Source organism: Echinops telfairi, unplaced genomic scaffold, assembly GCF_000313985.2.
Source record: "Echinops telfairi isolate 266 unplaced genomic scaffold, ASM31398v2 ScPeMD7_7457;HRSCAF=8495, whole genome shotgun sequence".
Classification (NCBI taxonomy): domain Eukaryota; kingdom Metazoa; phylum Chordata; class Mammalia; order Afrosoricida; family Tenrecidae; genus Echinops; species Echinops telfairi.
The window spans coordinates 17,975,182-17,987,043 of NW_022111357.1; the positions used below are offsets into that span (position 1 = coordinate 17,975,182).

Genomic DNA, 11,862 nt, shown 5'->3' on the forward strand with positions numbered 1-11,862 from the left:
AGGCCTGGTGGGTCAGGATGTGCTCCACTCTCTCTTCCTCCCCCTAAATGCTCCCATTTGCTCTGATCAGACATGCCCCTCTCCCCTAGCTGCAGCTTCAGTGCCGTCCTCTCAAATAGATTCTCCTGGGGGGAGGGGCAGTTGTCCACATAGCTGGTATGGGGGCCGAGCGGAGGTGATACTTTTTATGCAGTGACAAAGAACTTGTCTGAATGAGGGTCAGCTACTTGGTGGAAGGTAGAACCTGTGGATGATAAGCCTGGATATTTGGCCGGGATTGCTAAGGGTTCCTCCTTGCCACTTACAATTGAATTTGAAAGGAAAGAGATGGACTTAAAGTTTAACTGCAAAATTAAGGCAGTACTTGAAGATTTGGAAGCTTCTATGGTGCAAACTAATAGGGCTCTTCACTAAGGAGGCGGAGACGCCGTCTTTTATTCAGGAGCTGAAGAAGCCTGTCCGGATCGGCGTGACCGCTGCAGCAGGAAGGGGCAGAGACCGCACCGTGCGGAGTGGAGACAAGCCATCAGGCAGGAAAGGGTCAGTGGAGTGGCTCGGCTGCAAACATCTGCAGTCCTCGAGGAAAAGGAAGGAACCGTCCAAGGGACAGCTCAGAAATCAGCAAGCCTGTGGGCGGGCCAGCGGGCGGGCTGCTGCTATTGCAAAAGAGGAGCCAGTGCCTTCTTTTCAAAGCAGGGTGCAAATCACACCCCTCGGTTTCATAATCGGGGTTTTACCACCTCAGTTCTGCAGTGTGGAGTGGCTCATCAGGGGAACCGAGAGGGCAGGCTGACTCCCAGAGATGGGGAGATGGGGCTGCTGCAACCGAGGGCCAGCAGAGTGGGGCCCAGTGCCCAGTGTTGCGTGTGGCCAACATGCCTAAGGACCAGGAGGACTAAGCCACCCAGGGCGTGGGGTCGTCACTCAGATGGAGAGTGGCCCAAAGCCAAGGGAGCAGAGTCACTGTCCCAGTGGGCCTGGAAGGTGGGGCTGAGTCCCAGGGCCTGGCGCCGCCACCAGGCCCTGAAGCATGGCCAGCACGCGGAGGCTGGGGACAGTGGCCAGCTGGGTGGTCCCTGAGAGGAGAGGATTCGTTTTTTCAGCCTCGAGAGCTTTTGAAATGTGTTCTGCTGGGTTTTGAATGTGCTTGGTGCCCATGAACCCATCTTTCCCCTGCTTTCTCCTGTTTCAGGTGGACATGGCTGCCTTCTGTTGGCCCTGCCGTTGTGCACTGGGAGTTGTTAACGTGTGTTCTATGCGCCACAGGTTCGCGGATGGAGAGGAAGTTGTATCCCAGGATGGCCTCCGTCCAAAGTCTTACCCATCTTCCCATGACATATAGGTCCCCCCTTCACACAATTAAAAACTTGTGCTTTGGCCCATCCTCCTGGATAACAGTGTAGGTTACCTCCTTCGAAACCCTCCAGGGGGCAGTGCCACCCACTCGGGAACCCTTGCTTTCTGTGATTCCGAAGATAAGATTTTGGACTTGGAGTTGATTTAAGACTTTTGGAGTGAACCCTATGAATATATTTGCCCGGGGAAAGGCTTTGACTTGTGGGGGGGGGCAAAGTTTGGATGTTAGGGATTGAATTGTGTCCACCCCCAAATATATATTATACATTCTAACCCCTATAATTGTTGATGAAACCCCGTTTGGGAATGGAGTTTTCTTATTGAGGCTGAAAGCTGCGTCCCAGAACTTGGGTCTGGGAGGAGGATGTGGGTTGCCCCCTTGGTACATGGGGTCCTAGCATGCTCTTCTCCCTCTCCCCTCCAGTGTGATAGTGACCTTGAGATAGTGGGTGTATCGCCTCTGAAAAGAGCCCTTGAAATCACTGTCACTTAGTTTAGAGAGCAACCCTGTGAACTGGCATTGTCACCTCCGTCTTACAGGGGAGCAAGTGGAGGCTCAGCATAAGCCGAGCAACTGGGCCCCCCAAGACCGAGCCCGCACCAGACACTGCCCTCCCCGCCGGCCCTGCTGCCCCGCGAGCCACAAACCCCCTGTTCTCTCGCCCTCCGCAGGTTTCCATGTGATCCCCACCATCTCCAGCATCGTCCCAGAGAGCTGCCTGCTGATTGTGGTGGGCCTGCTGGTAGGGGGCCTGATCAAGGGCGTGGGCGAGAAGCCCCCCCTCCTGCAGTCGGACATCTTCTTCCTGTTCCTGCTGCCGCCCATCATCCTGGACGCGGGCTACTTCCTGCCCCTGCGGCAGTTCACCGAGAACCTGGGCACCATCCTGATCTTCGCCGTGGTGGGCACGCTGTGGAACGCCTTCTTCCTGGGCGGCCTCATGTACGCCGTGTGCCTGGTGGGTGGCGAGCAGATCAACAACATCGGCCTGCTGGACAACCTGCTCTTCGGCAGCATCATCTCGGCCGTGGACCCCGTGGCCGTGCTGGCCGTCTTTGAGGAGATCCACATCAACGAGCTGCTGCACATCCTCGTCTTTGGGGAGTCCCTGCTCAATGATGCCGTCACCGTGGTGAGGGCCTGGGCTGTGTGCCCAGCCTGGCCCCGAGTCCCCACTGCCCGGGCTCGCAGGGGAGGAAGCCGACCTGGCGACTCACTCACCTGTCAGAATGCAGAGCTCCGGGCCTGGGCTCGTGGCCCGGGACCAAATGCTTATCTTCTCTGTGCCTCGGTGTCGAACCGTCGGGCGGACCCTTGCCATTCCACCATAGCCTCGTCCTCAGTTGGTTTGGTTTGATCAGTGTTTTGGGGCAGAGCTTGTTGAGAAGGGGGCTTTGCCCCCAAAGGCGGCAAGGAGAGTGAGCCGGCCGGGCCGGCCCTGTGCTTGCTGGGCCCCAGCCGTCTGGGATGCCAAGTGGCAGAGTCCGGAGTGCCTAGTGGGACGGAGGGCCCTGTGCAGGGCCTGCAGCACTCACACACTGGGCACGCCTGCACACACCCCTCCCCCGGCAGCTTCCTCTGGAAACAGATACGTGTGTGCATGCTCATGCTGCATTGTGAAAACACTGCTCACGCCTCTCAGAGCCGGCCCCCGCAGGGCACAGTTGCACACATAGGCTAGCACAGCAACACGTGTGTATGCCCATTCCACACTTGCACACGCACACACAGAGCCTCCCTCCTCCCAACCCCACCCCAGAGGAAACACCTCGCCCATGACACCCCAGCTTCCTGTTCCTGAGCTGGCTCCCCACGGGCCTGTGAGTAGAGCCTCGGACTGTCCTGAGCAGGCAGGCCTCCTTCCCGGTCTCTTTCAGGACCAGCCCTTACTCAGGTTACCACAGGAGCCTCAGTTTCCCCACAAGTACCAGCCCGTCACTCCCCGGGGTTCCTGCAGGAGTGGCACTCACTCATGCCTGTGAAACCACGTGATGCCTCCTAGGCCGTGCCCCCCAACAGGTGGCAGTGGTGAGAGGATAGCCGCTGGGTTGACCGGGAGCTTCCAGGGGGTGCCCCATCTCATCTCCAGGTTTTCCCGAAGAGGAAACAGGCGCCAAGAGCTCACGTTATGTTCCCAAGGTCACACTAGTTGATAAATGATCAAGCTGGGCTTCAGATCCTCAGTCTGAGCGCAGAGCCGGAGTGCTGGCCACTGAGCGCCAGCCTCTGCGGTTCCAGCAGCAGCGGGCCCCACACCCCACGTCCACACACCTGGCCTCTGGGGTGGGCCGTGCGGCCTCTGAACTGCCTCAGGCCGGGAGCCCAGGTGCCCCGGGCCCGGGGCACTGCGTGGTAGTCCCTGCCTGGCCCAAATCCGGCCCCTCTTTAGCTCTGGCACCAGTGTGGGGACCCTGGTCCCCAGCAGCAGAGCTCCCTGGTCTCAGGCCTTTGCTCCAGACTAGGCCGCCCTGCCCCAATGCCATACTCATCTTGCCTCCAGGTGCTGCCCAGGTACTAGGAGTCGAAGATTTCCTCTCTGAGTCTCAAGGCCTCTCCGCTGCCCATCCTGCAGCCTGGTAGCTCCCTGGCTGGTTTCCTGACAGAGCTGTCTAGGGCTGGGCTTAGAGCAGGCCAGGCAGCAAGAGGGGTGCAGGACCTCAAAACTGAGTCTGCTGGGGACACCCCAGCCATTGTTGGGACAAGTTGGGGCCCAGTTTGTCTATATTCCCCTGCTGGGGCCCTTCCCCGTATCAGCTCAGCTAGCCACCATCAAGGGGCTTCCCTGTGCCCTAAGTACCATGTAGCCGCATGGCAGCAGTGGCACAAGTATTGTTTCCTTCCCAGCCAGGGAGGGGCGAGGCTTTGGAGAGCCCCTCAGTTCCACTGCCGCTCAGCGTGCTAATTCGAGGCTTCTGGGCCTTGCCTCCGGCAGTTCATGCTAAGTGTGGCCTGGTTAGTCCAAAGTCGTAGCTGCTCTGTGCCGGGTGCCATGCTAAGCACTCTCCCTTCATTAACTCACTTCCCCTTCTCAAGAGCCCTGGGCAGTTGGCACTGTCACCCACCTGCTTGGCAGATGGGAAACTGAGGCACAAGGAGGTTGAGGGCCTGGTCCCATGCTAGAATTCCAGCCCGAGCAGTTGGGCGTCCGAGCCTGTGCTCCTGCCCAGCACAGCGAGCTGCCGCCGTAGCCCAGACCCTCTGCCCCAGCACTCCAGTGCCCCTGCTCCCACGTGGCCTCTCTGGGGGCCACAGCCTGTGGCAGGGAAGGGACCTCCCGGGGCGAGTCCCTGCCCTGTCCCCGACCGCCTGCATCCCCCCCGCCAGGTCCTGTACCACCTCTTTGAGGAGTTTGCCAACTACGAGCAGATCGGCATTGTGGACATCATCCTCGGGTTCCTCAGCTTCTTCGTGGTGGCCCTGGGCGGGGTGTTTGTGGGCGTGGTCTACGGGGTCGTCGCCGCCTTCACCTCCCGATTCACCTCCCACATCCGGGTCATCGAGCCGCTCTTCGTCTTCCTCTACAGCTACATGGCCTACCTGTCAGCCGAACTCTTCCACCTGTCGGGGATCATGGCGTGAGTGCTGGGTCCTGCGGGCCAACTTGGGGGAGCTGCCAGCTGGATGGCCCAGGCTTGGAAGGTCATGAGAGTCCCCCCACCTCCACCCCAGGGGCCAGCCTCCAGTTCCAGTGCTCAGTCCTGCTTGGAAGCCATTTCAGTGGGCAGGGTCATCAGGAAAGGCTCCCAGCAGAGCCCTCTCCCCCCACCCGCCCCTGTGGGTGCGGTGGGTCCCGTTCCTGGGACGGTGCAGCCCGGGGTGTGGGGGGCGGGCGGAGAGGGCCTCGAGGCTTCTTTTTTTTTTTTTTTCCAAGGCTTCTTTAGGGCCAGGTGTCCCATGGGTCATGGAGGGTAAGGGCGGGGCTGGAGAGGCCGCAAGGTACTCAGGGTGTGCCTAAGTATAGAGCTGGGTGAGGAGCACAGGGGTGCCGGTCGGGGGGCTCAGGGGCTGCTACCACAGACCCCCAGCATAGCTCCTTCAGAGCCCCCTACGTGCTGAGGTCGAACTCACCCCCAGAGTGAGCCTGAGACCGCAGACGTGTGCAGTCGACTCCCATTGAGCAGAGATGGGCCGGGGAGCGGGCAGGCAGACTGCCGCGGAGCTGGGTGGATCTGTTCGTGTCTCGCGGTGATTGGTTCTTCCATCTGGAAAAGGCAAGGCTCTGCCTGAGCCTGCAGGGTTGGCAGGAGGCACGAGCGAGAGCAAAGCGGAGATCACGTGTGGGCACCGGAGCCTCAGAGGGCATGAGCCAGGCACCATCGGCCTCCCGTCGGGGCCTGGCTGCGCTGAGCCACCCTCTCCCCCAACCCCAGACTCATTGCTTCAGGAGTGGTGATGCGCCCCTATGTGGAAGCCAACATCTCCCACAAGTCCCACACGACCATCAAGTACTTCCTGAAGATGTGGAGCAGCGTCAGCGAGACCCTCATCTTCATCTTCCTGGGCGTCTCCACCGTGGCGGGCTCCCATCACTGGAACTGGACCTTCGTCATCAGCACCCTGCTCTTCTGCCTCATCGCCCGAGTGCTGGGTGAGGCCCGCGAGGGGCGGGGTGGGTGCGCTCCTGGTGGCTCAACTGCTCAGAAGGATCGTCCCCGTTCCTCAGCTCGAGTTGGGCCCGGGAAGGAGAGGGGTGGAGTGGGGGGTACTGATTCTGATGCTGAGGCCCCAGGGCATCTGGTGGCGCTGCCGAGGGTCAGCTCCCACCGAGGAGGCCACACAGGGGGGTCGAGGCTGGACCGGGCCTCGCCCCCTGGGTTCCCTTCCTGCGCTCCAGACCGCTCCACCCAGTGTCTCCGTCCCTGCCCACTCCTCTCAGGCTCTCCGCCTGGCCTTCAGAGCATCAGCTGGGGCCCCAGGCCTGGCCAGGCATCAGCTACACTCGAGACTCCTGGTCCTGACCCTCCAAAAGTCTGTTCCGCGGGTTGAGGCTGGACCCAGGCCTCTGCAGCCTCAGAGGTCGTTCTACCTCGGGAGATTTCCAGCGCAGAGAATTGGCGAGGATAGGAAACAAGGAGGGTCCTCTGAAGCCTCCCATTTAACGGGAGCCGACTCAGGGCCAATCTTGTTTTCTCTCCTGCCTCCCCTATGGCCACTGGAGGGCTCTCTGAGACTGCTGGCCAAGTGGCCCTTTCAAGGATTGCTGGTTATTGGATTGAAATGTTTGGGGCACCCTGGGCCGAGGGGCAGGAAGTGGTGAATAATGGGGCTGGGCTGAGTTCTGGAAACTTCCTGGACAAGCAGAGGAGGCACCGCAGTCGGAATCGGAAGGGGCTGAGGACAGGGTCATTATGAGTCGACATCAACTGGGTGGCAGTGGGTTTGACCCCTGGCCCCTGCTTCGTGCAGGTGTGCTGGGCCTGACCTGGTTCATCAACAAGTTCCGCATCGTGAAACTGACGCCCAAGGACCAGTTCATCATTGCCTACGGGGGCCTGCGAGGGGCCATCGCCTTCTCCCTCGGCTACCTGCTGGACAAGAAGCACTTCCCCATGTGTGACCTGTTCCTCACAGCCATCATCACCGTCATCTTCTTCACCGTCTTTGTGCAGGTGCTGGTCCAGGACAGAGTGGGGCCTTGTCCGGGGCCCCCGACAAGAAAGTGCATGATCCATGAAGGGACCATGGGTTCCAGCCTAACTGGCTGTGGGACCTCGGGCACACCACTCCCCCTTTCTGGGCCTCAGTTTCCCTGCCTGTAAAGTGGGGATTGCGGTCCTGAGTCTAAGAAATGTCAGGTGAGATGGTAAAGTTCCCAGTGCTGCTCAGCGCCAACTGGGAGCATAGGAAATGAGGAGACGTGGGTGAGAGCCAGCTGCCCGTGATCGGACATTTCCACCAGCCCGTGTGGCCTTGGGCAAGGGACTGGCGCTTAGGATCTGTGTCCGTCTGTCGGGTGGGAGTGGCCCACGGCACAGGGGACAGAAGGAGTACTGAACCGACCAGGAAGAGACCCGGAGTCAGCCCCATTCTGCGGCTGTGTCTGTGGGGCCACCTCTAGGCTTTGATGCCACATCTGTGAAGTGAGGAGACGAGGCTCCAACCCCCCGGGAGTCCATCCAGCCTGTGGTTTTCCGTGCATTTAAATGACCCAGGCTTCACCCAGATTAACCCCCACTCCCACCCATAAACTGACCCATCTCGCCGGGCCCTCTGCCCCTGTCCCCACCGCCCCTCCCATCTTTCCTGGACGCCAGCCTTGCGGAGCCCTCCGTGGGGAAGCCTGGAGGAAGTCTCGGGAAGCAGAGCTTTTCTGCCCTTTCAAAGGAGAGAGGGTGCCCTCTGGTGTCCCTCCGTCCTGCTTTCTTTAGACATCTTGGAGCCCCACGACTTTGAAATAATAAATGCCAGTGGTTCTCCAAGCCTGTTTCCACAGAGGGGAGCATTGGGGTGCCGGCCTGGGTTTGAGTTCTGGCTCCACCCCTCCTGTGGGTCCTGAGGAAAGCTAGCCTCCCGACCCTCGGCTTTCCTGTCTACAAAGTGGGGCAATGAAAGGGGCTTCCAGGGGGGTCCGGGGAGGTTCGGAGAGCTAAGACTGGTAAGCTAGGTTATTGCTAGGTCCTTCCAGCAGCCCTGCTCAGAGCTGCCCGGCTTCACCAGCCTTGGGGCTACAGAGCGAGTTTGTGCGGTGCCTGCCCTTGAGCCTCTGGCCCCAGCTGGGTGACCAGTGTGGGGTCCGTCTGCTGCACAGGCTGCCGTGTCTCTGACTGCCTTAATGAGCCCTGAAACAGGGGTGGGGAGTTCTCCCTTGGGTGCCGGGAGACTGGGACCCTGGAACAGAGGGCTTCTGGGGAGGTGGGAGGCTCTGTGGCCTCTTTCCAGGGTATCAGACTGGGCGTGCCTGACACCCTCCTCCCCCCAGGGCATGACCATCCGGCCACTGGTAGACCTGTTGGCTGTGAAGAAAAAGCAGGAAACAAAGCGCTCCATCAATGAGGAGATCCACACACAGGTGCTGGGGCCGGGCTGGGGCAGCCGGGGCTGGGAGCAAATAGTGGGAGCATGTGGGGCTCAGCCATCCCCCTCTGCCCTTACCAGTGCTGGGTGTGTGTGTGTGTGTGTGAAGGTGGCTCATGCTCACCAAGGACTAGCCACAGGAAAGCCAGGTGTGAGTTGTCTCTTGATGGGACCTATTCCAAAGAAGGGACTGGCAAGGGCTCAGCGTTAAGAGACTGCATCTCCAAAGTCTGGGTGCCACCTCCTGGCTACTCCCGGAACTACAGGGTTGGGCTGAGCAAAGCAGGAGTTTAGAGTGGGCGGGACCACGATGGTGAGGCTTGACCTGGCCCTGGGCCCATTTCAGTTCCTGGACCACCTTCTGACAGGCATCGAGGACATCTGTGGCCACTACGGCCACCACCACTGGAAGGACAAGTAGGTGGCAGCCTTGGTGGGCAGGCGGGTGGAGAGGGGCAGGTCAGTGTCTCCTGGGGCCTGGGCGCCGGCTCCACTCATCTACGTCCTGCCCCTCCAGGCTCAACCGGTTTAATAAGAAGTACGTGAAGAAGTGTCTGATCGCCGGCGAACGCTCGAAGGAGCCCCAGCTCATCGCCTTCTACCACAAGATGGAGATGAAGCAGGCCATCGAGCTGGTGGAAAGCGGGGGCATGGGCAAGATCCCCTCCGCTGTCTCCACCGTCTCCATGCAGTGAGTAGCCAGCCTCGGGGTGAGCCTGGAGGTGGCCCCGGATGCCGGGAACAAGGTCCACTGTCCCCTGTTTGGCGGTGGGCAAGTTGTAGTGCCCCAGCCGCACCCCAGGCTGACCTCTTCCTAGCCCAGCTGGAGCCAGGGCCACAAGAATTTTCTTGGGGCTCAAACCTGTGCCCTGCTGTCCTAGGAACATCCACCCCAAGTCCCTGCCTGCTGAGCGCATCCTGCCAGCACTGTCCAAGGACAAGGAGGAGGAGATCCGGAAAATCCTGAGGAATAACTTGCAGAAGACCAGGCAGAGGGTGAGGACCTGCTCCCTGGCCCGCTGCCCAGCTTCAGAGCTGGCCCTTCTTGCCCTGTCCCCCAGCACTCTCCCGCACCTGCCCCCACCTGCCCCAACGTGCCCAGAGCCCCCAGCCCCTGGTGGCTCCAGCCCGGCCATGTCCCTGCCCTGATGGCCACTCCCCCCGCAGCTGCGGTCCTATAACAGACACACGCTGGTGGCGGACCCCTATGAGGAGGCCTGGAACCAGATGCTTCTCCGGAGACAGAAGGCCCGGCAGCTGGAACACAAGGTGTGTCGGGCCCGAGCTGGTGCCCACTCTGAGAGCCGGAGGCTGGCTCTTCCTCCTCTCCTTCCTCTTCCCGCACCACCAGCACAGCACAAGGGTGGCCCGGGGCCTGGGCCCCTCTTTCCGGACTTGTGCAGAGGCCCAGGCAGGAAAAGGAAAGGGCAAGGCCGGGAGCACCCCGAGCAGGGGTCAGGGTGAGCTGAGGAGGAGGTGCCCAGGAAACGGGTGTGGGCAGGCCGAGGACTAGGCAGTAGGAATAGCATGTGCACAAATGCCGGGTCACCGATCATTCTAGAAACGGAGGGGTTGGGGTTCCCGGGAAGCTTGTGAGTGATGCCGAGTCTGAGCTGCAACCTAAGGTGTGCAGTCATAAAGGAATGATGGGGGTGGGGGGACTGGGTTAGGGTGGTCCCAGTGGGGTGGAGAAGAGTGCAGAGATCCAAGGGATGCCGAGGAGGTGGGGCCCGAGGACATGGTCACCAGTGTGACGGTGGGCTGAGGGGAGCGGCGTCCGCGTCACAGCCAGCCTTCTGATGGGGGCGGGGGTGGGCGTGGAAGGAGGAGGAACGTGACGAGCAGAGCCCGGTGCTAACGTGCTGGATTGGACATGCTTGTGGCCGGCCAAGGAGCCCTGGTGACACAGGTTAAGCACTCAGCTGCTCGCAGCCAGCTCAGCGGTAGGAGGAGATAAGGCGTGTTGCCACAAGGGTTATAGCCTCAGAGACCTGTGGCTTTCTCCTCGTCCCCCTGAATCAGAATGGACTGGCAGGGCATCGGTTTAGGGGTCCACCCTCACGGTACCTTTCTGGGACTGGAGTGTGGTGGCAGATGTCAGGGGGAGGTGGAGCCCAGGCCCGTGCCCTGTGGGAGAGAGGCAGGCAGGCGCCCCGAGGGAACCCAGACGAGCCCCCAGAGGCCCCGACCGTCTAAGGTGCAGGGGCAGGTAGAGGCAGAGTCCAGTGAGGAACTGCCAGGGAGGTAGCAAGAACACCCCACAGGGGTGAGGGTGCTGCCCGGAAGGGTCTCCTGCTCCTCCGCCCCCACTCACTGTGCACTCCTTCTGCGTCAGATCAATAACTACCTGACGGTGCCTGCTCACAAGCTGGACTCACCCACCATGTCCCGGGCCCGCATCGGCTCAGGTACGGCCGGGGTGGGGGGTGGGAGGGGCCTGTGAAGGGCTCCGGGCAGCCAGGTGCTCGCAGGAGAATGGGAGGATGGCCCAGGGCACAGGGCTATGCAGGCCGGAGCTGGGCCCGCGTAGCATCTGTGGGGGCAGGCCTAGACCCACTTCTTCATCTGACGGGGACCTGCCATGGGAGCCTGTGCTCTGAGGAGGGGCACACAGCCCTTCCTACCTCTGAGACCCCCGGGGAAGTCATGCCGAGCGTGTCAGGCCACCGGGCTCACAGGAAGGTTCTGTGACGAGGCCAGGCAGGCTGGAGTCGGGGCCACAAATGAGCCCACGTCTTGCTCTTCTTGGTCCCCAGACCCCCTGGCCTATGAGCCAAAGGCAGATCTGCCCGTGATCACCATCGACCCAGCCTCGCCCCAGTCGCCCGAGTCTGTGGACCTGGTCAACGAGGAACTGAAGGGCAAGGTCCTGGGGCTGAGCCGGAATCCAGTGAGCGTGGCCGAGGACGACGAGGACGATGACGGCCTTGTGATGCGGTCCAAAGAGCCCTCGTCGCCGGGCACTGACGACGTCTTCACCCCTGGGCCCAGCGACAGCCCCAACTCCCAGAGAATACAGCGCTGCCTCAGTGACCCGGGCCCCCACCCTGAGCCAGGGGAGGGCGAGCCCTTCATCCCCAAGGGGCAATAAGCCCAGGGGTCTGCCCACCGCAGACTCTCTCACCAGAGCAGGGGCTGCTGCGAACTGGGCACCGGGGCTCCCCTCGCCCTAGCTGACCGAGGCTGGCCCTGTCTTACCCCACCGCATGGCAGCTGGGCCCACCGCCCCCCGCCGCAGCACGGCTTCCCGCAGCCCCCTGGGAAGCGTCCTCTCACCCCCAGAACTGCCTTCCCAATCCACTGGGGCTGGCGAGGGTGGTCCAGGCGCTCCCCCACATCCAGACGAGGGGAGTTTCTCAGACCCCAGGGTCCCTCCCTGCCCCCGCGCCCCTCCGCCAGCCTCCTCACTCAAGCCAATCTTCTATAACCAAAGAGCCTTTGGCTCAGGCCTGTCCCACGTGGGAGGGGAAGGAGCTGAGGGTCCCCTTGGC

The 11,862-nt window shown here is 61.4% G+C and overlaps 1 protein-coding gene across 1 annotated transcript in view; it reads left to right on the forward strand.

The window, feature by feature from the left end:
* The window catches only part of SLC9A1 (solute carrier family 9 member A1), a 54,721-nt gene extending 42,876 nt beyond the window's left edge, over positions 1-11,845 (forward strand). The window contains exons 2-12 of the mRNA XM_004705070.2: positions 2,029-2,489; positions 4,682-4,932; positions 5,728-5,945; positions 6,764-6,966; positions 8,277-8,366; positions 8,718-8,788; positions 8,889-9,062; positions 9,253-9,367; positions 9,539-9,640; positions 10,707-10,779; positions 11,128-11,845. Of these exons, the coding sequence (XP_004705127.1) occupies positions 2,029-2,489; positions 4,682-4,932; positions 5,728-5,945; positions 6,764-6,966; positions 8,277-8,366; positions 8,718-8,788; positions 8,889-9,062; positions 9,253-9,367; positions 9,539-9,640; positions 10,707-10,779; positions 11,128-11,462 (2,093 nt within the window). The 3' untranslated portion in view covers positions 11,463-11,845. The remainder of the gene's footprint in view (positions 1-2,028; positions 2,490-4,681; positions 4,933-5,727; positions 5,946-6,763; positions 6,967-8,276; positions 8,367-8,717; positions 8,789-8,888; positions 9,063-9,252; positions 9,368-9,538; positions 9,641-10,706; positions 10,780-11,127) is intronic.
* Positions 11,846-11,862: the final 17 nt, after the last annotated feature.